Source organism: Heterodontus francisci, chromosome 1, assembly GCF_036365525.1.
Source record: "Heterodontus francisci isolate sHetFra1 chromosome 1, sHetFra1.hap1, whole genome shotgun sequence".
In the NCBI taxonomy this organism is placed as follows: Eukaryota; Metazoa; Chordata; class Chondrichthyes; order Heterodontiformes; family Heterodontidae; genus Heterodontus; species Heterodontus francisci.
In genome coordinates, this window is record NC_090371.1 from 39,700,200 (window position 1) to 39,726,415 (window position 26,216).

At 42.7% G+C, this 26,216-nt stretch overlaps 1 protein-coding gene across 13 annotated transcripts in view; it reads right to left on the reverse strand.

The window, feature by feature from the left end:
- Positions 1–26,216, reverse strand: part of ctbp1 (C-terminal binding protein 1) — a 365,789-nt gene that overhangs the window by 182,877 nt on the left and 156,696 nt on the right. The window contains exon 1 of one of the 13 annotated variants that reach the window (XM_068029424.1): positions 1,607–1,644. The exons of the other annotated variants lie outside the window; for them this stretch is intronic. Coding sequence (XP_067885525.1) covers positions 1,607–1,629 — 23 coding nt within the window. The 5' untranslated portion in view covers positions 1,630–1,644. Of the gene's footprint in view, positions 1–1,606; positions 1,645–26,216 lie in introns of those variants that run through there. 13 annotated transcript variants of the gene reach the window in all.

The window sequence follows — 26,216 nt, forward strand, 5'->3', positions numbered from 1 at the left end:
TGCAAATATATGAGTACCATTGCATCAAAGTCAGTGATGTAATTCGAAACAGTAGTGGCCCCAAGTGCACCCTGCCCCCTCACTACCTCTCCACACAAATCAAGTTTTTTTTTTGCTTTCTATTCTTGAGCCAATTCCTTTGTTCATTTCCAAGATTTACTCTGGATTCTAAAAGCTTTTAAGTTTAATTAACAGCCTTTCATTTGGAAGAGATCCTCATTTATTTGGTTAACTAGTTAATGTCATAGATTTGTAATAAATCGCTCTTGGAGATTCATATTTCCAAATCCCCGATTTTGTAATCACTGTCCCCAAAGGAGCCTCAAGTACCACAGCTTGTATTTCGCCTTGATCATTTACAAGATGGACACTGGATTCTTGGATGCACAGGCTGGGCCTTTTCACTCGCTCACTTGCCAACCTGCAATTTTTCCCTCCATTTACTTTAGTAGACAGGAAAATCACAGTCCAAGAGACACTGCAGTGAAAAATCTCCAGCCATTATGCCATGAAGCAGTCGTGAATTGCATTTAAAAATTCTGATCAAACCATCTGGGCTATCCCAATCGTATTTGGTTTCAGGGATTCCTTTGAAAGACCATTCAAATAGTTCAAATTACGTTTCTCTAACCTTACTGGTTTCATGCAAACAAGAAGCCATTAGTGTCATAACAGCACAGAAGGAGTCCATTTGGCCCATTGAGTCCATGCCACATTCACTTGACAAACCACAAACAGAGTCAGACAAAACAAATAGTTGCCAAGATAAACCATATCCACAAAAGTAAAATGCTTCTGATTCCGATTTATGAGGACCACTTAGATAGAAGTGGGACACAACATTTGGCAAGTACCCAGGAAGTGTTCTATGTACCAGATGATCAATATATCAAGTCAGCTGGAGAGTTATAAAAACAGAGAAAATAGCAGCAGGAGTAGGCCATTCGGCCCTTCGAGCCTGCTCTGCCATTCACCACGATCATGGCTGATCATTCAACTCAGTAACCTGTTCCCACTTTCCCCTCATATCCTTTGATCCCTTTCACCTCAAGAGCGATATCAAACTCCTTCTCGAAAACATACAATGTTTTGGCCTCAACTGCTTTCTGTGGTAGCGAATTCCACAGGCTCACCACTCTCTGGGTAAAGAAATTTCTCCTCATCTCAGTCCTAAAAAGGTTTACCCTGTATCCTTAGACTATGACCTCTGGTTCTGGACTCCCCCACCAGCAGGAACATCCTTCCTGCAACTACCCTGTTAAGTCCTGTTAGAATTTTACAGGTTTCTATGAGATCCCCCCCCTCACTCTTCTGAACTCCAGCAAATATGATCCTAACCGACTCAATCTCTCCTCATACATCAGTCCCGCCATCCCAAGAATCAGTCTGTTAAACCTTCACTGCACTCCCTCTATAGCAAGAACATCCTTCCTCAGATATGATTGAGGAGTAGTGTCTGAATTTTAGTGTGGCCAGTACTGCACTCCACTGCAATAGCTACAGTTTAAAGGGACTTCTACCTATCCAATGACCCCAAAGCTGAACACAGTAGAAAACCCAGACTCAGATAAGATTGTGCAAGTCCTACCAGCAACTGGTTACTTACGGTGAAGATCCTGCTAAATACATGGCGGAGGAAGCAGGAAACACTTAAGGGTGCAGCTGTGAGAAAATTAAAGCTCAACGGTTCTTAAAGCAGAAGTAGCTGCATGGATCCAAAAGGAATCAGGAAGAACAGAGCCTCAGACTTCTGAGCGAATGGCATAAATTCTCTCATTGAAATCGCAGGAAGGAAATGGGATGAAATAGTGGAACTGGGTGATAAGGGATACGTCAGCACAACAGCAAAACTACGTGAAAGCAAGTGTTACATGTAGTGAATGCCACCTCCCTAACTCCTAAGGCCTTTCTCTAATGCATTAGGAGTCTACAAGGTCAGCAAAAGTATACATAATGGGCGTGAGCTGCTGTTCATGTATATTTTGTGCATCTCAGATATTACATCTATCGTTACCCTCAAATTGTATTGGCAAATCCAAGGGTATTATCCTGTACAGTAAAGGAGCTGTAGGGACACATATACAGGGAAAGCTTCAAAGAAATGGATATGGTATCCTGAAATGCATGCATACCCCAGTGAAGCTGCACTATTTGCAAATTCCATAAGAGAAATAGCTGTTAAATTATAACAGTCTGTGATTGACAATAACTTAAGAGTCATTTTTGTCAGAAAGGAAAAAAAAAAGAGTGCGCACAATCTCAGAAAAGAACAGACTACAGAAGGGGGATAGCAGAATGATGAGGCAATGCAAATCCTAGCAACGCACTTGGCTAATTTTTTTTTTTTAAGACTCATTTATGGGATGTGGGCATCGCTGGCAAGGACAGCATTTATTGCCCATCCCTAATTGCCCTCAAGAAGGTGGTGGTGAGCTTCCTTCTTGAACCGCTGCAGTCCATGTGGGGTAGGTACACCCACAGTGCTGTTAGGAAGGGAGTTCCAGGATTTTGACCCAGCGACAGTGAAGGAATCGCGATATAGTTCCAAGTCAGGATGGTGTGTGGCTTGGAGGGGAACTTGCAGGTGCTGCCCTTGTCCTTCTAGGTGGTCGAAGTCGCGGGTTTGGAAGATGCTGTCCAAGCCGCCTTGGTGCATTGCATCTTGTAGATGGTACACATTGCTGCCACTGTACGTCGGTGGTGGAGGGAGTGAATGTTTGTGGATGCTGTGCCAATCAAGCGGGCTGCTTGGTCCTGGATGATGTTCAGCTTCTTGAGTGTTGTTGGAGCTGCACCCATTAGGGCAAGTGGAGAGTATTACATCACACCCCTGACTTGTGCATTGTAGATGGAGGACAGGCTTTGGGGAGTCAGCTGAGTTACTCGCTGCAGGATTCCTAGCCTCTGACCTGCTCTTATAGCCATGGTATTTATATGGCTACTCCAGTTCAGTTTCTGGTCAATGGTAATCCCCAGGATGTTGATAGTGGGGGATTCAGCGATCGTAATGCCATTGAATATCAAGGAGAGAAAGTTAGATTCTCTCTTGTTGGAGATGGTCATTGCCTGGTATTGGTGTGGCACGAATGTTACTTGCCACTTATCAGCCCAAGCCTGGATATTGTCCAGGTCTTGCTGCATTTCTACACGGACTGCTTCAGTATTTGAGGAGTCACGAATGGTGCTGAACATTGCACAATCAGCTAACATCCCCACTTCTGACATTATGATTGAAGGAAGGTCACTGATAAAGCAGTTGAAGATGGTTAGGCCTAGGACACTACCCTGAGGAACTCCTGCAGTGATGTCCTGGAGCTGAGATGATTGACCTCCAACAACCACAACCAACCTCCTTTGTGCTAGGTATGATTCCAACCAGCGGAGAGTTTCCCCCCTGATTCCCATTGACTCCAGTTTTGCTAGGGCTCCTTGATGCCATACTCAATCAAAATGCTGCCTAGTTGTCAAGGCATGTTTGAACCAAGGCTATAATGAGGTTATGAGCCAAGCGGCCCTGGCTAAACGCAAACTGAGCATCACGAAGCAGGTTATTGCTAAGCAAGCGCCGTTTACTGATGATTGTTAGGGCAGTAATTGGCCAGGTTGGACTTGTCCCGCTTTTTGTGTACGGGACACACCTGAGCAATTTTCCACATCGCCAGGTAGATGCCAGTGTTGTAGCTGTACTGGTATACTCTCAACACTCCATGAACTGCTTTGCCTGTGCTGGGATGAGGGAGTACCACAGGACATTCGCAATGCCAATATCATCACCCTCGATAAGAACAAGGGTGACCGCAGTGACTGCAACAACTACCATGGAATCTCCCTGCTCAGCATAGTGGGGAAAGTCTTCGCTCGAGTTGTTTTAAACAGACTCCAGAAGCTGGCTGAGTGTGTCTACCCTGAGGCACAGTGTGGCGTTCGAGCAGAGATCCACCATTGACATGCTGATGTCCGTTCGCCAGCTACAGGAGAAATGCCGCAAACAGATGCCCCTCTACGTTGCTTTCATTGATCTCACCAAAGCCTTTGAACTCGTCAGCAGACGTGGTCTCTTCAGACTCCTAGAAAAGATCGGATGTCCACCAAAGCTACTATCACCACCTCATACCAGGACAATACGAAAGGCACAATTCAGCATAGCGGTGCCTCATCAGACTCCTTTCCTATCCTGAGTGGCATGAAACAGGGCTGTGTTCTCGCACCTACACTGTTTGGGATCTTCTTCTCCCTGCTGCTCTCACGTGCATTCAAGTCTTCAGAAGAAGAAATTTTCCTCCACACAAGATCAGGTGGCAGGTTGTTCAACCCTGCCCGTTTTACAGCGAAGACCAAAGTACGGAAAGTCCTCATCAGGGAACTCCTCTTTGCTGACGATGCTGCTTTAACATCTCACACTGAAGAGTGTCTGCAGAGACTCATCGACAGGTTTGTGGCTGCCTGCAACGAATATGGCCTAACCATCAGCCTCCAGAAAACGAACATCATGGGACAGGACGTCAGAAATGCTCCATCCATCAATATCGGCGACCACGCTCTGGAAGTGGTTCAAGAGTCCACCTACCGAGGCTCAACTATCACCAGTAAGCTCTCTCTCGATGCAGAAATCAACAAGCGCATGGGAAAGGCATCCACTGCTATGTCCAGACTGGCCAAGAGTGTGGGAAAATGGCGCACTGACACGAAACACAAAAGTCCGAGTGTTTCAACCCTGTGTCCTCAGTACCTTGCTCTACGGCATCGAGGCCTGGACAACGTATGTCAGCCAAGAGCGACGTCTCAATTCATTCCATCTTCGCTGCCTCCGGAGAATCCTTGGCATCAGGTGGCAGGACCGTATCTCCAACACAGAAGTCCTCGAGGCGGCCAACATCCCCAGCATATACACCCGACTGAGCCAGTGGCACTTGAGATGGCTTGGCCATGTGAGCCGCATGGAAGATGGCAGGATCCCCAAGGACACATTGTACAGGGAGTTCGTCACTGGTATCAGACCCACCGGCCGTCTATGTCTCCGCTTTAAAGACGTCTGCAAACACGACATGAAGTCCTGTGACATTGACCACAAGTTGTGGGAGTCAGTTGCCAGCGATCGCCAGAGCTGGCGGGCAGCCATAACGGCGGGGCTAAACAGTGGTGAGTCAAAGAGACTTAGCAGTTGGCAGGAAAAAAGACAGAAGCTCAAGGAGAGAGCCAACTGTGTAACAGGCTCGACAACCAATTTTATCTGTAGCATCTGTGGAAGAGTCTGTCACTCTAGAATTGGCCTTTATAGCCACTCCAGGCGCTGCTCCACAAACCACTGACCACCTCTAGGCATTTACCCATTGTCTCTCGAGACAAGGGGCCAAAGAAGCTGTCCTGGAACAGCTTGGCTAGGGGCCCAAGTTCTGGACCACTGGTCTCCAGTACTATTGCCAGAATGTTGTCAGGGCCCACAGCCCTTGCAAGTGGTTGCTTGATATCACACGACTGAATCAAATTGGCTGAAGACTGGCATCTGTAATGCTGGGGACTTCAGAAGGAGGCCAAGATGGATCATCCACTGGATACTTTTGGCTGAAGATTGTTGCAAATGCTTCAGCCTTATCTTTGCACTGATGTGCTGGGTTCCCCCATCGTTGAGGATGGGAATATTTGTGGAGCCACCTCCTGCAGTTAGTTGTTTAATTGTCTACCACCATTCACGACTGCCGCAGGAGATGGAGATGTGGGAAGGCCTGCACTCACCTACAGTTTGAGTTAACTGCTAACAGTTAAAAGATCAGCAATGGTTTATCTTTTTTGAGACTCAGATTCTGAGGAGCGTCATGAAATTCTGAAAGGACGGAGACAGCAGGAAGCATTACATCACATTCTAATCTGCACAGAAGCCTCATTTCTCTCACTCTTTACTCCCTCCTACAAGCTTGGTATTATCTTATGATTTCTTTATTTATTGTCTCTCTTTTACTCTTTTCAATCTTGGGTACCCTACGCCACGAGCTTTGCCATTTCACTTTGGTTCCTGACCAAAATTCCCAGAGCACCACGCTGCCATTGGAAGTACAGTGGGACTGGACTTCCAGTTACCAGATTTCCTCTATGGTAAACTAATCTCATGTCTGGAAACCCAGTCATTTCTATAAAGGAGCACCTGTCTAAAAAGGAGCCAGCAGCAACTTTCTGCTTAAGCTTGGGAAGTCCTCCAGTGTGAAAAATCCAGCCCAGTTGTTGCGATTATCTAAAGTCCACCTGTCTGAACTTGCAAAAGGATGTTCTTGACAGACTGCTTGCTATGTTGATTGAAACAAAACATATCTGTGGAATCAGCAGGAGGTGAAACGTGTAGTCAAGTCATAAGGTGGTACAATGGACCTAACAGGCCCCATGCACTTTTGTTGTGACTGGAAAAACTGGCTTAAGCAGTGCCCAGATTCCTTGAGGAAATTATGGATAAAATAAAATATTTGAGCTAAATCAACATTACAATACTTTTTAGTCATGCCTACCGAGCTAGAACTATAGAAGCTGAAACTTCAGCTCCCAAATGTTAAGCATTTCCAGATCCAGTGAAATTTACATTTATTCTGTCACTATCCCAGCAAATTGTGCTAATCTCAGCCTTATAAAACCACTACATTTGTTATATACCCTAACAGGTGCATATCATGAAATTTATTTCTGTTGAGACTAGATCATGGGCTGGTGAAACCCATGGCCATAGCATGCGAAAAAGATGAGATTTAAAAAAAAACAATCCTTTCTAATCCCATTTAATCTGGCAGTACTGCATCTGACTGGAGACAATCTGACACTGGATGCTCAAGAGGTGATAAATGTCATAAATCTCAACACTAACATCTCGCACCTATGATAAAAATTTACAAGCAAAAAAACAAATTGGGAAAAAAATGGTGTGATTAGCTATTTTGATGATAAACAAGCTTGATTTAAAAACCACGTAACACACAATTGCTTTGCCTTGTGATATTTTACCACAGCTGTGCAAGTGGTTCAACAGATTCCAGGACCTAATTCAAATGATACAAAGAAAAGTTTAATAAAAGTGTACAGAGGGAAACAAATGGCAAAGTGGCAAGGCCACCCTGACTTCTGATTAAAGTGGAACACCACTGTTATCATAACTCATCATTTATTCCCAAAAAGAATACGTGAAGTAAAGCTATAAAATTGTTCATTTCTCAACACCAAAACATGGGTGAATTCATCTCCATGCCTTATGACATCTTACAGGACTTTTTTTTTTAAAACTTTACACGCATGTTCCACGTAATTCTAACAAAGAAATAGGCCATTCAGTTCAAGTGTGCTGGTGTTTATACTTCACACAAATCTCCTCGTACTCCACTGCCTTTCAGCATATCCTCCTAAATGAATATAAGCTGTTATTTCTATTCCTTTTCTCTCATGTACTAGATTAGTTTCATTTTGAAAGCATCAATCCAACTGCCCCAACCATTTCCTGTGGTAGCGAGTTCTTATAATTACTGAGTAGAGAAATTCCTCATTTCCTATATGATTTACTAGAAACTATCAAGTGGAAATCTCTCGCCATAGAAACATAGAAAATAGGAGGAGTAGTAGGCCATTCATGGCTGATCATCCAAACTCAGTATCCTGTTCCCACTTTCTCCCCGTATCCCTTGATTCCTTTAGCCCCAAGAACTATGTCTAACTCTTTCTTGAATATATTTAATGATTTGGCCTCAACTGCTTTCTGTGGTAGAGAATTCCACAGGTTCAGCACTCTCTGGGTGAAGAAATCCCTCCTCATCTCAGTCCTAAATGGCTTACCCCTTATCCTGGACTCCCCTGCCATCGGGAACATCCTTCCTGCATCTTGTCTGTCCAGTCCTGTTAGAATTTTGTAGGTTTCTATGAGATCCCCTCTCATTCTTCTAAACTCTAGCTAATACAAACCTAACTGGCCCAATCTCTCTTCATATGTCAGTCCTGCCATCCCAGGAATCAGTCTGGTGAACCTTCGCTGCACTCCCTCCATAGCAAGAGCATCCTTCTCAGATAAGGAGACCAAAACTGCACACAATACTCCAGATGTGGTCTCACCAAGACCTTGTATAATTGCAAGACATCCTTGCTCCTGTACTCGAATTCTCTCACTATGAAGGTCAACATACCATTTGCCTTCTTAACTGCCTGCTGCACCTGCATGCTTACTTTCAGTGACTGGTGCACAAGGACGCCCAGGTCTCGCTGCACCTCCCCCTTTCCCAATCTATCGCCGTTCAGATAATAATCTGCCTTTCTGTTTTTGCCACCAAAGTGGATAACCTCATATTTATATCTCTCATCTCCACATCTCTCCTGTCCAACCCATTCATAATTTTGAAGACCTCGATCAGGACTCCTCTTCTATTTTCTGAAGGAAAAAAGCCTATTCAATTTTTCCCCCAATAGCTGTAATCCCACAGTTTTGGTACAATCCCTGTAAATCTTTTTTGTAGACTTTTTCCTGAGCTTCGATGTCCTTTTCATGGCATGGAGACCAGATCTGTGCACAGAACTCTTAAATTCAGCCTGACCAGGGTCCTATACAAGTTCAACATAACTTCACTACTTTTGAATTTTATACCCAGAGGAATAAACTCCAGTGCTTTGTTCGTATTTTTAATTGCTTTGTTGACCTGTGATGCTGCTAATGATTTGTTAACCTTTTGTAATGACAGATTTAATTTAACCACTATACAGTAAGCCCATTAAAAAAAACACAATTCTATTCTATTAGAAGTCAAATTATATACCACGTACACACACATCAGGGGAAAAAAAAACCTCTGTGTCCTTAGATGAACTTATATTGAGACCGAAGCTGCAATGCAGGAGAAGCTTGTATGCCAGGGTTCTCAATAGCTATGCTGTCAAACATAAACATTCAGCAAAGCCTACAAATAAGAGATCCAATAACTCAAATTGTTTTTGGAAAACTCTTTCAGCCTCCATCTTCTCCACTGAGCTGAGTACTTACCGTACAAATGCAATTACATTTGCAAGACATATAAAATAATAAACTTACAAATACAACTTTGTGTCTAAAATGCCTGAAGAGGCCTATGAGAAAGTCTGAGCTAATCACAATCATCCAAAAAAGGACTGCCGTTTCTAGCATGCAACTTGCCTGTGAATTCCAGATACTTGCACAATTAACAGCAAGACTGGTCATTCACAAGAATGCCAGGACTTGCTACTTGAGCACCCTGACCTCTAAATGGAAAACTCAGGAGAATGGAAACTCAAGGAAAAGTTTTTTTTTTTTAAAACTTAGTTTTGGATAACAAATTATAAAAAGACAAAGCAGAATCTACAAGCTTTTGTGTGGTAACTTTGAAAACAAAACACATATATACAATATCGTAATTAATTGTTTCAAACTTGTTGGATTTATTTTATATCAGCAGCTATGACGAAGGACTAGTACTGCTGGAGGAAGTGAGGGAATACCTTTAAAAGAGAGTCAACTGTGAAGTTTAGTATATTTAAGATTAAATTGCAGCAATTCAACATCAAAATTGAACAGTCAACTGTGAAAAAATTATTTTTGTTCCTGCATATTTCAGGGTTGGATATGCAAGTTTCTTCAGCACTTGATTGGCAATATAAACACTGCGACATGGTTCAGTGAAACCTATTTGCCACAGTGCTTCTAAACAGCCAGTTTAGTAACTACAACATTTTGATGCAGGTTTGCATATATAAAGCACAGAACTACACTGCTGAATTCAAGATTCATATGCTGTCTTTTGCTTCACTGCACTATTGCTGAATCATAGAATAGCACAGCATAGAAGGCAGCCATTTGGACCACCGATCCTGCACTGGATCTTTCGAAGAGCAATCCAGTTGGTCCCACAACCCCATTCTTTCCCCCATGTCCCTACAATATTTTTCTCTCTCAAGTATTTATCCAATTTCCTTTTGAAAGTTACTACTGAATCTGTGTCCACCACAATATCAGGCAGCGCATTCCAAAATCCTAACCACTCGTTGCATAAAAAGGCTTTTCTCTGCATCACCTCTTTTGCAATTGTTTCAATTTACAACCTGGAAGTAATACTGATTGTACAAGCTGTGATCATGAAATTTAAAACAGTATGTTTACTAAATGTGAGATATAATTACAATTGTCAACCGGAGAACACAGGAACACAGCAAAACACAAAAATCAGCTTATAGGATCATTCTATGACAGTAGTTACCAACCAGCAAAGCAAAATATCGTTTTGTCTTCAGAAGGCCTAACAAAGTTTTTAAAAAATATTTCTTCCCCTTCCCCACCCTCACAAGCTCTTTCCACCAGCTTTCCCCTTACCACCGCCCACCCCCCCCCCCACTACTTCCAATTCTAGTACCCACAACCATCCATTTGAGATCAGCTAACTGAGCTCAGACCTGTGATGTTCTTGGCATAGCTCAACGATTCAATATCCTAACTAACTGAAGCCACCAAGATGTTTTTGATCTGCACTTGCAGCACACCATTAACTCAGATCCAAATATCCCTACCTAAACGTTTCAGTTCAAAAAGGTATCAATCCAATTGATTTCCAGTTGCCTATTCTGGAGCAGAGGAGTAAATTTTCTAAACATGAAGTAAAATTGTCTTGACTGTTACAATATCAGTCAGAACTCCAAAGTTAAATGTAATTTCTTTAAAAAAAAACTTACTGTAAGAAGCTAGACTAAGTTATTTTCCAGAACACATGCTTGACAACCATCAGTTATTTCCTGTCCATTTGAAGTTGGTAACTTAAGATACAATTTGAATGTAGGAAATTAGAGACAATTTATTATTTTGGCAAACTGGTAATCTATTGATTGGTGAAATGATGAACAGTCTATTAAATAAGTGCAGCTTCCTAGTTAAATTGCATTCAGTGTAATGCACTGTATTATTATACTAAATGAAATCTCACCCAAATGATATTCAATTACATATCTTCAGCCAGTAAGACAGCTACTTAGCTAATTAACAAAGCAAAAAGTACATTCAGTATTTGCTCAGTCAGTTGAATACTACCATAGTCTTCAGAATAGCAGCTGAATGGCCAAGTGCATAGGAGTGAAATAGGAAACTACGCTGTCTGATGTAATGAACTAAAAATTTAATTAATTTTTTTAAAAAGGTGTGAACAATTGCCACAGTTCTTTTAGTCATTTAAGTGCAACTTCCTAGTTAAATCGCATTCAGTATTAAATACTGAAATGGAGGGAATCTGAAAAACATTTATAATACAAACATTAAATAAAAAAAAGACATGTCTACATTAATCAAAAACTGGAATGAAACAAAACATCACCATCTGCTTACTCTGTTAGAAGACGGTCAATCTTTTAAAACAATTAAGTATCACTGATAAAACAAAAAACTTTGATAAATATTTCACTCTGAACTTCACTGGGCCAAAAATTAGAAGCCCTTCTGCACAATCCTTTCACAACTCAACAGGGTGCAGTGAAAGAGGGCCTTGAAAGACACAAAGCCTCTACCTGCTCCATACAAGTCCAGAGTATCAAAGGGATGAAGCTACTGGAAAAGGGCTCCTGTAATTCTGGATTTGAGGAGGCACCCAGCGTAGGATCAGCGGCAATACGCCTGATGAGATGAGACCACCAAGCCACCAGATGGCAGAAGTGTTGCCCACCAGCAGGCCCAGGTGAGGGTTCTCGCTCTGCAAATGAGGCAGCAATTTCAGCCCTCCCTCAAGAAGGAGCATCTCTTTGTTCATCCCCATGTGTCGTTGCTTTGAGGAAGTTTGCAATCTTGAGGAGCAGGTGAGGCATGTGCCATTCTAATAAAGAATCATACCCCAGGACATGATAGGCTAGCAGAATGGGCAGACAAGTGGCAGATGGAATTTAATACAGAGAAATGTGAGGTGATGTATTTTGGCAAATGGGACAGGAGAAGCAATTTAGAACTGTACCATTATAGAGTGTATAGGGACAAAGGGACCTGGGTGTGCAAGTGCATAGATCTTTGAAGGTGGCAGGACATATTGAGAGAGTTGTTAGCAAAACATATGGGATCTTGGGCTTCAAAAGAGAGACATTGAGTACAAAAGCAAAGTAAGTTAAGTGGAACTTTTATAAAGCTCTGGTTAGGCCACAGTTCTGGTCACCACACTTTAGGAAAGATGTGAGGGCCCTTGAGAGGGTGCAGAGGAGATTTACCAGAATGGTTCCAGGATGAGGGATTTTAGCTACAAGGTTAGGTTGGAGAAGCTGGTGTTGTTCTTCCTGGGGCAAAGGAGATAGAGGGGAGATTTGATAGAGGTGTACAAGTTTGTGACAGGTTTGGACAGGGCAGACAAAGAAAAGCTGTTCCCATTAGCTGATGGTACAAGGACGCGGGAACGCAGATTTAAGGTTCTGGGCAAGTGATGCCGGAGGGTGTGGAAACATGAGGAAGAACTTTTTTTTTTATGCAGCGAGTGGTAATGACCTGGAACCCGCTGCTTATGAGGGTGGTGGAAGCAGAGACAATGAATAATTTCAAAAGGAAATTGGTCAGGCACTTGAGGGAAACAAACTTACAGGACTACGGAGATAGAGAAGACGAATGGGACTGATTGGATTGCTCTACAGAAAGCTGGGATGGACTCAATGGGCCGAATGGCCTCCTTCTGTACAATTATGTTATGACTGAGATCTCACAAACTTTGGTGGGATCAGCAATGGAGATCCCTCATGGATATAATCCTCATCCTAACTGCAGGCGATGCATTTTCAGTCCTTGTATTTTTTGCAAGCATTACCTTAAAATGATTTTTAAAATATATGTAAAGCCATTTTTTGCAATTCAAACTGCTTTACTTTTTGCTCCAGAACATGTTTAGAAACTGCCTTACAACACAAACACAAACTGCCAACTAGTTGCAGAAAGATGCAAGCTCTTCATTAAAGATGTAATGTTTGAACAGCAATACTTCATTCCCCCCACCTCCCAGAAACCTCATCTAACACTAATTATCCTCTTTCAGCAAGATCAGGACAGTTTGCTGCAAACCTCTCCATGGCTTCCATCAATATTCTGCAAATGCACCATGCTTCCTGACTCATGTCAGATTAGACCTATAATTTTATCTGCTGAGAAGTGCATATGCAACATTCAATTTTATGGTCCAGCGGGAAATTTGCCCAATATAGAACAACCAACATTTTTAAATACACTTCTACATTGGTCGTAGCACTCTGGGGAAAATCGTGTGCAAGTGGGCACCGAAACTCAGTTGAAGAGACGCAGGCTTGGAGGGCCAAATGGCCTGTTCCTGTGCTGTACTTGGTTCTTGACAGCACTCCCGGCTCAGAGTCAGAAGGTTGTGGGTCTCACTCCAGGGGCTTGAGCACATATTCCAAGCTGACACTCCAGTGCTGACAGAGTGCTGCATGGTTGCAGGTGTCATCTTTTGGATGAGACATTAAACAGAGGTCCTATCTGCCCTCTCCAGTGGATGTAAAAAATCCTATGGCACTATTTCAAAGAACTGCTGGGGAACTTTTCCTGGTGTCTTGGCCAATATTTATCCTTTGACCAACTGTTTTTAAAAAATTTGTTCCTGGGATGTTTGTATTGCTGGAAAGACCAGCATTTGTTGCCGATCCCCAATTGCCCTCGAGAAGGTGGTGGTGAGCTGCTTTCTGAAACCACTACAGTCCATGTAGGTACGCCCACAGTGCCTAGGTCGATGCCAAGTAGTCCTTCTGGTTTTATGCATCACTTAAACAGATTATCTGGTCAGTCAAAATTGCTGTTCGTGGGACTTTGCTCTATGAAAATTGGCTTCTGCATTTCCTGCAATAATGGCTACATTAAAACACCTCATTAGTTCTAATGCTCTTTGGGACATTGAGATTCTGAAAGGCGCTACATAGATGCAAGTCTGTCCTTCTTTCATGATCTCCAGCTTTCCTTTTTAAAAAAAAATTACATCTCCATTCTACCAGTGCCCACTGGAGAACCAAAAAAAAAGCCTTTTCTTTACCTCTTGGAATTCAGAAAAAGTCCGATCCCATGCTTCAGAAGCAAGGAGTTTTCCTTGTTTACATCATGTGCTGTAGATGACAGGAGTCCACACACTGCCCACAAATTGCATATCAGCGTAAAAACTATAAGGTTTGAACTCTCAACCTTCAAGCTGGAGGGCTATCTCTTTGCAGTCTGCTTCGTCTCTTATGCAAATTCTCTTTCTCTCCCTCATCATTTCAATATTGTCTGCCCGATTAAGCACCACTACTCCAAGTCAAGCACTACTCCATAAATGAGCAGCCAGATGGTCAAATCTTCAATCTCTGCCAGGCTGGATGAGAAGGGAAATTTACTAAGTGGTAAATTTTGTGCTGAAATCCTTTAACTTTGGCCTATTTTTGATTATTCAGGAAAAGAACATTCTAATCGAAAACAGTAAAATAACATTTTAGTATTCCAGCAGAGACACAAAGGCTGATACTGTGCAACAAATAATGCAGGGTATTATGAGGGGGGGGGGGGCAGTGTTTTCCACTTTTAGAAATCAGGGTATTAATCTTACTATTCTTTTGCTGCTTTTGGGAAAAAGGTAGCAAATAGAAATAATTACTCAAATTTATTACCAGCAGAATTTGGGCCAGTTTGACTGCAGTCAATACCTTTAATTTTGTACCTCTCAAGCGGCTATTAACTATTGCTTGAGAAACAATAGAGAATGGAAAACTTATGGAAATTATGACCAGTAAATTTGTATATCCCCAGTTCCTGACACAGCCCTTTCTGAATTTTGAAAGCTTGATTTAGAAATCCAAAGCAATTGCTGTTATGTCTGCAATCAGCCTGGTTATTTTGAAATCAGAGAGTAAATTGCAATTCAAGTCTTTTAAAAAAGGGTGTATTTTGCTGGCTTGTGTATTGTGACTGGAAATTATATTGACATTTCTTGGTTAGTTCTGGCTTTATTTGTATTGATTAACGTAAACCATCAGACCTTCCCTTTCTTTTGAGAAGAATGAAATATACAGCTGAGCAGCTCCTTGGTGTTTTCCAATTGTTTACTGCTCAGCTGCTTAAAGTGCCTCTGAATGCAGAACAGTTCAGCTAATTAATGTACCAGTGAGTGCAAAGCAGTGGACTTATTAAATGCCTTTACAGTGGGTGGGGTAGATACTTGGTCTCACGGGACCTACGCTCCCCCGAAACCTTCATCCGCCAATGCCAACAATGAAACACCTCATCGAACAATTGCAGCAAAAATGCATATTGAGCAAATACTCTACCAGAGGTTGGTTATCTGCTCTGTTGATCAACTAATTAGCTGATGAGCTTATCTAAACCAGGTTATTTTCACTTTCCCATATTTTTTCTCTGAAAACTTGTGAACAGGCCCTAAACAAGCAGTAGAGGCATTGAACAAACTTTTTGGATTAGGCAGACATCAGAGTAGTGCAACAAAGGTCAATCCAGCTCAAAGTTCCTCTGTTTTTAAAACACCTGCCGCTGGCCACTGTTGTGATTGAACAATGGAAGCACCCCCCGCTATGAGCTTAAAAGGCTTCAATTTCATATATTTTTAAACGAATTCAGAAAACAAAGTTTAATTTTTTAAAAATTTAGACGCGAGTCATTAAATGTGGCCCATTTGCACAAAGACAGCTCATTTACTCCTCTCCTCAAATCGCTTTCCAGATGATAAATATAGTATCAAGCAAAAATAAACTATTGTGGCCCAAGAGCAGGAACCTGGACTACTGACATTTTACAATGCAAAGAAAGGGGAAGGGAGTGGAGGAGGGATTCACAGTAGCCTGTTCAGGAAAAGATGACTCAGACCAGAAATGTGAAGATCCTCTGTTGGGTTACAGAATTGGTTGTAGAGAAAAGGATGCTTCCATATTTATTCAAGATTCAATCATCTATTCTGGGTTCAGGGAGCTAAACAGAGGGTTACTGTACCTGTCCATTTATACAGCAGAGTGCTTTCCACCACAACCCCTGACCATCCCCACCCCATCTTCCTGGCTACAAGGGAACATGCTTTTTAAAAAGTTACATTTTTGGTGGTGGCTGCAGCTGTTTAGGTCGCAGTGACTACTGAAGAATCTTGAGCAGAGCAGGCTTGGAATCTGCACCACTCATTGCCAAATAATTCAGCACAAGGGTCCTGAAACGGATGTCGAGATCCTCATTTACATATGTAAGGAGCCTAATGCCAGTCTCGGGTGGGTGCCATGGATGCCTGAGCAGCTGCCTATCTAATACAACACCATCCATACCCTGGCACTGATTGGTGCAGGACATTGCTACCGAAAATTAGCCATCGTTGCGATCATTTTGCACCAGAAACCAAAGGTCCAATTTCTACCCCACGGGCTGAAACCTTTTAGGCGTATTATAGAATTTAGAGCACAATTGTACAATGTCATTGGGCTGTTATCAGCTTACGTTTATACTGTTGAAAATTTCTTCTTGAAATTGGTGGTTCACTTTTTATAATCCATTAAACAATTACAAACATGCTTTTTTTTTTAAAGTTATAGGAAACACCAGATTGCAAGCTCAAGAACTGAAGCTGTAAAGAAAAACCCAAATCAACTCGTGGCAAACAGTTGTTTTTCAGACTGGAGAATGGTAATCAGTGGATCTTGGAACACAGTAGAATCTCAAAATTTGACGATGATGCCAAACTTGGAGGTGTGGCAAACAAAGAGTAAGGATCATACGAACCACCTCCAACAGCGCAGGGATAGGCTAGCAGAATGGGCAGCGAGGTGGCAAATGGAATTTAATACAGACTAGTGAGAAGTAATTTGGCAGAAGGGATAGGGTGAAGCAATATAGACTAGACTGTTCTATAGAGTGTGCAGGAACAGAAGGACATGGAGGTGCATGTGCATTGATTTTTGAATGATGGGACATATAGAAACAGAAAAGCATCTGGGATCTTGGGCTTCATAAATGGAGGCATAGAGTACAAAAGGAGGGAAGTTATGTTACAATATCCAATTTACAATATACAGTGGCACAGTGGTAATGTCACTGGACTAGTAATTTAGAGGCTGTGGCTAATGCCCTGGGGACACAGATTCAAATCCCACTATTCACCTAGTTAATAAAAAATTGAAATTGAAAGCTAGTCTCAATAATGGTGCCGTGAAATTGTCATAAAAACCCATCTGGTTCACGGATGTCATTTAGGGAAGGAAATCTCTACTGCCCTTACTTGGTCTGGCCTGCATGTTACTCCAGACCCACAGCAAAGTGTGGTTGACTCTGAACTGCCCTCTGAAATGGCCTAGCAAGGCACTGCTGTCAAGAGTAATTAGGGGTGGACAACAAATGCTGGCCTTGCCAGTGACCCCCCACATCCCATAAAAGAATGCAAACAGAAACAGTTTTTGTCTGTCTGGTCAGTTTAAGGTGCACATCTGTGGGTGGGTGTATTTGGTGGGCTCATACATAGTCAGGTGAGATACGTGGAGGATTGGAGTACATGATGCCCCAACTGGCCTCTGGGCGTGAAGGTCGTTGCAATCCTCTGTGCCCCCAACCTCTCTCCACCTCCTTCTCCCCTTCAGGAGGCCCATCAAATCCAGGCCATAATATTGCTACAGAACGTGAATCCTAAACAAGGACTTTGTATGGACAAAGTTGATAGCTAGGAAGTTGTTTTCTTTGATGATAGATGCTGAAATTATAACAATCAGATTTAAAGGAAATAGAATGTTTATTCCTTGAATATAATATTGAGCTAATCAGCTGTATGCCTGCCTTTTCAACTCAGGGGAAAAACAGTTACCAATTAGATTTTTATAGTCAATAAACAAGTCACAAGGCCAGACTTTTGACAAAATTTATATTCCTTGGCCTGTTTTTATACATAGACAGCTTTATGTAGCTTTTACCAGAGTAAGAATTTTTGATTCTGGTTAAGTCTTTGTTGAAAGAATAACTAGAAATCCTGTATTTAAAAGAAGTTCTGTTGCAATAAAGACACTAATTTGATCGCAAATATTTTGCGGGTCTCTGCTATTGTGATGCAGTGTGCTTCTTATGTGATGCTTTAAAATAATCACTTGAAATAGCTTCTGTCCAATCACATGACAGACCTGTAACTACTCGTACTTTGTTTCAGCATAACATCTTAATACATTCTCTCCAGACACAACCCAAGTTAGGAATGATACTCTGCTGAATACTTTGTTCCAATGGATATATTGCAAAATTCCATGCACTCATCTCTGCATTTCACTCAGATCTCAATAACGCTGAACAATGCCACAGAAAATTAGAACTACCTCAATGTGAATCTATACATATTGCCAAGCCCTATGATCTGGACACCCAGGAGGAGGAGCCCAATGTTTACTGAACCTCTGCATAACTATGAGGCAGAGACTGTACACAGCCTGAAGGAAGAAGATGGCTCGGCAACGTCTTCGCAGTCTGACATACTAAGGATCAGCAAATCCTTTTATGCTGGGCTGTATGTCACGAAGCCCACAGACAGCAGAGCCTCCCAGTCCTTCCTGTCATCTATCAGAGAGGTCTGAGATGACAGCAGGAGGGAGAGACTGGACAAGCCGCTAACTCTGGACAAGGTGACAAAGGCCTTCAAGTCGTTCGAAACGAGTAAAACTCCTGGAAGCGACGGCTTACCGGTCGAGTTGTACTCGGCCCTGTGGGACTGGGTCGGCCCGGACCTGCTGGAAGTATATGAGAGTATGCTCCTGGCCAGCAGCATGTCAGAATCCATGAGGAAAGGCATCATCACCCTCATTTACAAGCGGAAGGGGGAGAGGGCAGAAAACAGAAATTGGCGGCCCATCTCACTGCTTAACGTTGACTACAAGATTCTGTCCAAAGTCATAGCCAGTCGAGTCAAGTCTGCTCTGGAGTTGGCGATTCACCCCGATCAGACCTGCACTGTACCCGGCAGGAAGATCTCAGATAGCCTCACGCTACTCAGGGATACGATCGCCTATGTACGGGACAGGAGGGTGGACACCTGCCTCATCAGCTTGGACCAGGAGAAGGCTTTTGACAGGATATCACAAACCTACATGGATGTGCTTTCCAAAATGGGGTTTGGGGAGGGAATCTGCAATTGGATCCAACTGCTCTACACAAACATCAGTAGCACAGTCTCAATCAACGAGTGGGAATCGGAAAGTTTCCCGATCAAATCTGGAGTCAGACAGGGCTGTCCTCTCCCCTGTCTGGTTTGTTTGCTGTATTGAACCCTTTGCTGAGTCTATTAGGAAGGATGCGAGCATAAGAGGGGTGACAATCCCAGGCAGCGGAGGCACTCAGGTTAAAACCTCCCTGTACATGGATGACGTCGCCGTCTTCTGCTCGGATCCGCTGTCCGTGCGCAGACTGATGAGCATCTGCGACCAGTTCGAACTGGCCTCGGGAGCCAAAGTTAACCACGGCAAGAGCGAGGCCATATTCTTTGGGAACTGGGCTGACCGATTCTTTGTCCCCTTCACCGTCAGGTCAGACGACATGAAAGTGCTGGGGATATGGTTCAGAAGGGCCGGGGCGTGCACCAAAACCTGGGAGGACGAGTAGCCAAGATACGACAAAAGTTGAGCATGTGGGGGCAGCGATCTCTCTCCATTGTGGGTAAGAACCTGGTCATCAGGTGCGAGGCGCTCACGTTGTTGCTGTACGTGGCGCAGGTCTGGCCCATAGCCCACTCCTGCGCTGTGGCGGTCACCCGAGCCATTTTCCGCTTCATCTGGGGATCTAAAATGGACCGGGTCCGGAGGGACACGATGTTCAAATCTCTGGACAAGGGCGGGAAAAATGTACCCAACGTGGCCCTCATCCTGATGACCACCTTCGTGTGCGGCTGCATCAAGCTGTGTGTAGACCTCCAGTACGTAAACTCCAAGTGTCACTACGTGCTGAGGTTCTATCTGTCCCCGGTGTTGCGAAGGATGGGCCTGGTCACATTGCCGCGGAACGCTCCGTGCAGTTGGGCCGTGCCGTACCACCTATCCTTCGTGGAGCAGTTTCCACGGGAAAACACCTTTGACCACCGGTCCATCAGGCAGTGGTCTGCACGGAATGTCCTCAAGGCCCTACGGGAAAAGGAGACAATGGATCCTGTCGGATGGTTCCCCGAGCAGACCGTCAAAGTCATTTGGCGGAATGCCTCATCACCAGAACTTTCAAACAAGCACCAAGACGTAGCTTGGCTGGTGGTGAGAAGGGCCCTCCCAGTCAGATCCTTCATGCACACCCGAAGTCTCGCCCCCTCCGCACAATGCCCCCGCGGTGGCTGTGGTGGGGAAGAGACGGTCGCCCACCTCCTCCTGGAATGTGTCTTCGCAAAGCAGGTGTGGAAAGAGATGCAGTGGTTTTTGTCGAGGTTCATCCCAAGCAGCTCTGTAACACAGGAGTCTGTGCTCGACAGGCTGTTCCCAGGGACGCACACCGAGACAAACATGAACTGCTGCTGGAGGACTATCAATTCGGTGAAAGACGCCCTTTGGTCTGCCCGAAACTTGCTGGTCTTCCAGCGCAAAGAGTTGTCCACCACCAAATGTTGCAGACTGGCACATTCCGAGGTCCAGGACTACGTGCTGAGGGACGCACGAAAGCTTGGGGCAGCCGCAGCAAAGCCTCAATGGGGAAAGACCACAGTGTAAGGTCCCCCCACCAAGCTGAACTGAGGGGCTGGATCCATGGGAAACCCCTCGAACTGTATCGTTAATATTTTCATTTGCTGTAAATGTAAAACTGTAATTGGCATGACAATTGTGAAATGCAAGGGTTGTGAAGAAACTCATGATAGTATTGAAGGAAACTGATCTCCCTTGCAATGTTTGTATTTTTTGGTGCTGTTTGAAACTGTTTGGCAATGTAATTTTTTTTTTTATACAGATTTTTATGAATAAAGTATATTTTGGAAATAAAAAAAAGAATGAGGCAGAGACTGAAATAAAAACAGAAAATGCTGGAAACACTCAGCAGGTCTGGCAGCACCTGCAGAAAGAGAGTAAACATTTCAGGTCAAAAGCCCTTTCATCAGAACTGGCCTTACTTGCCTGGGTTCAGGGAATTGTGACAAGATGAATTATATTATTTTCAGAATTAACAAAATACTCAGTTTTCTGCAAACCATGAATCCCCACAAAGAGAGTTCCTGACTTTAAACCATTTCCTAACAGAGACACTTTTAAGCAGAGATCAAGAAAAGCTTAAGGACAACATACACTACTGAGGGGCTGGCAGTCAATGATGGCGACCAGAACAGTTTCCAATTTCACATCATCATGTCTAGGAAAAATGTACAGGGCATGAAAAGACCAGCAGGGAGGAAAAAAAACTGTCACGGGGCAGGGGAAAACAATGACACAGCAATATCAATATACTTTCCAAAATCACACTAAGAATGAAAAAATTTTCATTCAATAAATTTACTTGTGTTTCCATCTTCTCAGATTTTAGCCATGCTACTTTAGTAACTCAAATATCTGAAAACAAACAAGAGAAAAGAAACACTGCAGAGAATTTTAACCTTTACATCTTTGCCACCACAATGGGCGGGAGAGAGGCTAAAATTGCTAAATTTTAAACCCAAACTAACTTGCCATGGTCATACCTACCACAGTTTTAATCATAACAGGTATGGGGACGTCTGGACCCGCTCTGGAGAGTCAGGTTCATGATTATAATATATTAATAAAGGCTCCCTTTCCCAGATTTTGGCAGCTTTTTAAAACCCATCACTAGCCGGCTTGTTTTCACAGGGTTCTGGAAACCTAGCAGCTAAAGGCAGGTGGGGGCAGCTGGATCCAGCGGGTAAATGCTTTTTCTAGCCCTGCTTGTGGACCAGGAAGAGCAGGAATGCTTCCTCCAGGTCTCGTAAGCAAATCTCATCATGATAGGCCAACCCTTTCCATTCCAAACCCACAATCTCTCCTGGTACCCACCACCCTGCCCCCCTCCAGATGTTAGACCAACAACATCCCCATCAACCAATGATGTTTCCCAGTTACCGGTTCCATGACAACCAGCCAGCCTATTAATCTGGCCAGCAGCCAGGCCTGAAATGGATTGATTTTTTTTTTTTTAAAAACACCCGGCTGCTAAATTCATCAGGACCTCAGCATTCCCAACAGTTCTGGGCTTTCCCCATTTCCCTCTCTCTCTGGAAAATCAGGGCTAGTGTTTCAGCAGAAACTTGTGCATTGCCATTTCAACTACCTTGCTGCTGACACTAATTGTTCTCCAGCCCCAACTTCCCAAGGTTCTTCCCAAATCCAGGGCCTCTTGGGGTCCAGGGAGTTTTAAAATCATGGGAACAACCAGCCATACTGCTACACACACAGTTCCCAGCTGCCATAATAATTATTCCAGCAATTCAGGCCCTGGGCCAGGTTCCCTCCTTCATATCACCACCACCAGGACCGATTTTTGAATTCAGCACAGGGAGAGCCCAGCAGCAGCAAATAGGGACAGGAGGAGCTCCTACAACCACCACCACCTCCATTCTTCTCCTGGATTCATAAGGAAGGCTTCGCTAATCTCTGCCAGCCAGGCTTGTCAGGTGACAATCTGCTGGAATTTACTTAAACGATGCCCTGCTGGTATTTGGCAGGTTCCTCATCCATTTACAGGCTCCCCCACATGCTTTCCACTTCCCCATTAATATCCGGGCCATGATTCCAATTTAGTTGAAAGGCTGGGATGAAATACATGAACAGCACCTCGTTCACACAGGATCTGTGCATTATTTTCTTAATTCTAGAGTTTTATTTTGTGCACTAGGAGATTTTGATCCTATCTAGGTCTAGGTATTTCTTTTCACCATCCATTCTTCGCTTCAACTGCTCTAAACTCTACTGACTACTGCTGTCACATCAGGGGAAGCTTTTCAAGCATCTCCGAAACTCCTGGACAGGAAAGAAGAAATCACATAATCTGATAAGTGATCTTTCTCACGCACTTTGAGCCTCATTGTGTCTCTTTCCCCTCTCTAGAAGACAATGCACAATATGATTGAGAATAATTTAACTCATATTTTCCAGAACTCAGTGCTGTGGAAGAGGAGAGATTTCAGTATCAGTTCACAGGACGTTAAAGGCAACATCTTGGGTTAATAAAGCTGTAAACAAAAACAAAAAAATTCTTATGGAATTCTAGGTTTTAATCACAAAGATATAGAATATCTTCATTAGCATGGTTGAGTCCCCCAACACAAAGTGCCCCAACACAAGCATCCTGAAAGTCACCATTGTCCAGAAACTCTATTGGGCCAGTCGCACAATTTTGTGCAACCACAGCGGGTATTATGAAATGGCCAGCTCACCTCCTGACTCCACCACTTACAAGGCATATCTGCAGTACAAAAGGAATACTGCCCACGTGCCTGGTTGAGTGCAACTCAACACTCAAGAAGCCCAACACCATCAAAGACAAATTAGCTTGCTTGATAGACACCTGATTCGGTAGTCTAACCATCCACTCCCTCCAGCACTAGCATACCATGGTTGTGGGGTGTACTATGCACAGGATGCACTGCAGCAACTCACCGAGGCTTCTTCAACAGTGCCTCCCAAACCCATGACCGCTATCACCTACAAGGACAAGGGCAGCAAGTACTTATCACCACCTCCACATTCCCCTCCAAGTCAGACACCATCCCAACTTGGATACAGATATCACCATTTATTCATAGCTGCAGGATCTTATCCAGTGACTATCTACCTAACAGCACTGTGGGAGTAACTTCACCACACGCCTGCAGCGGTTCAAGAAAGCCCATTACTAACTTCTCAAGAGCAACTAGGGGCAGGCAATTCATTTTTAGAAATGGAAAGAGGGTTTCAAGGATAGGTGAGCACAGTGGCTGAACATGATTAAAAATCTATTCTAATGTGAAAGGTAAACATGGACTCAGACTTGTTGGGCCAAATGGCCCATTTCTATTTTGTAACATTTAATGTTGCTATAAGGAGCTCCTTACTTCCCCTTCCTACAAGATTCCGGCTTTTCTAATCAGTACTTTCTGATGCAACTCATCTTCCACTCAGTTCAATGCTAAGTTATGTCCAGTACCTCAATTTTTTTAAAAATCTGAAATCAAAACTAAACATTTTCCTTTTTTAAAAACCACAGTATAGATTGCTTCACAATTTTGTTTTCTCTGACAGAAAGTTTCCCTTTCCAATGATGCAGAGACCAATAGTAATCCTACTGAAACAAAGAACTATAAAATGTCAACTTAATATCCTGAACCTACTGTGATTGTTAAAACCAGTCAAGTTCTTTATGCCCATAATTCGAGATTGCCTAATCTTATAGTTCAAGCCATCATACAGATTATACAGTAACAACTTCAATCATATTCTAGGGTCTGGGTGCTGCAAAATCCTCACTGTACATATTGCGAATAGATTCAACAGCACCAAAAGGAACAACCAGGACAATGTTAATTACACAGAGGTGCTTTTAAATTGAGATTTGTGGCTGTTCTGCTTATTTGGACTTCCTAAATAGCAAGCTCTCTTTCAAAAGCAGTCTCAAAAGTCATGTCTGAGCAGTTGCAGTTTTCACTCTACTACAATACTGCTAAATCACTGACAGTATAAAACACTGGCATAATTAACACTAGAAGTAGAAAAACCTCCCATGTGCTTCTGCTGCACAAACAATGCCAAGCTTAGAAATTCAGGGATGAACAGAGATCCCTATGAAAGCAAATCTACTGCTGCCTTAGCTTCGTCACACTGCATGACTACTTCCATAGTTCCTCAAACCATACAGATGAACACTGCAAGCTAAGAAATCAAATTATAAAAAATATATATATAATATTAATGCAATAGTTTATAGAGGACTTAACGGAACAGTATTTGTGGGTTAATTGTTATGTTGCTTGGCTGACCATGCCAGTATATAAATGGGTGAACATGATAAATCTTTTTTTAATATAAAGTATTTATCATTAATAAACTCAACATAAAAAAGTTGTACTTAAAAACATACTGATTAAGTCTTAAAAAGGCAGTTAAAAGAAAAGCAAGTTTCTTCCATCCATAACCCCACATTCATTACAATTCTACCTAATTCTGGGCAAAGCATGTGGGAAATTCAAGAGACAATCTTTATTGAAAACAAAAGGAAAAGGCTGCAGGAAAGAGTCAGATTATGCCAGTTCACATCAAGATAGATTGTTTTTTTTAAGATACACAAAAGTGTTATATCTATGATTAAAAGTCAACTTTTCTAGATTCAATGTAATTTGAATATAAAAAACAAGTCACATTTCAAAACACACACACAGAATAAGAAGTAGAAAGAGTTCTGTACAAGTCTGAAAATGACAACAGGAAAATGCAAGTCTGACCAACTGTGCAAAAGATGTCAGGCTAGAAAAGTCCAAGTTTGAAAATTCATCTAGGATTTCAACATTGGTGCGAAGGTAATCGTGCTCGAGAGGTTGGAAAATATTTCAAGACAAATCCTTTGTTCGATTTTGCCAGTCAGTCTCAACAGCTCCACTAACATTTTGAAAGTAAATTTCATCTTTTGCTACATTTGATCAAGAAAAAAAACTGTTAATGTTAGAAGAGATACTAAGAAGCAATTATAACTAACTGAAACGCGCCAGGAGCACCAATAAAAATGATTCCAAACAGATGGCAATGCACAAAGTGAATTTAGAAAAAAAAACAACAGCTATCAAATAATAGATAGTGGGTAGTGGTCAAAATTTTCCTGCAGTCTTATGTCACTGTAATGGTGCATTTACATGTTACATGTTATGGACCCTTGAACGATGCAAAATAAAGAGGAAATGATGGAGTAAGTGACTTAGGTCACATTTTACTGGGTCTTCTGTGCTGTTCCTCCATTACAGTGGCCGTGAAAAATGCTATATAAATGCAAGTCTTTCCTTTTCATCAATGGTTGAATAAAAATCAAAGCTGAATGCAATCTCCCCAGAGTTCCTAGTTTTCATGCCAATAACACAGCCTCCAAAATAATGGCACAGGTGTCCTGGTAGCGGCAGGATTCATGGCTCCAAAATTGGTTCCTTTCAACGTATTTCCAACATCCACAGAAATGTTATCAGCTTTAGTACCAAGAGTTGAGCCAGAAGTACTTTATATGGAGCTAGAAAAAAGTGCTCAGTGAGTACAACAGGCACCATTTCCAATTTATAATCGCTCTCGCATAATCAAGAAACACAGGGAATAGGAGCAGA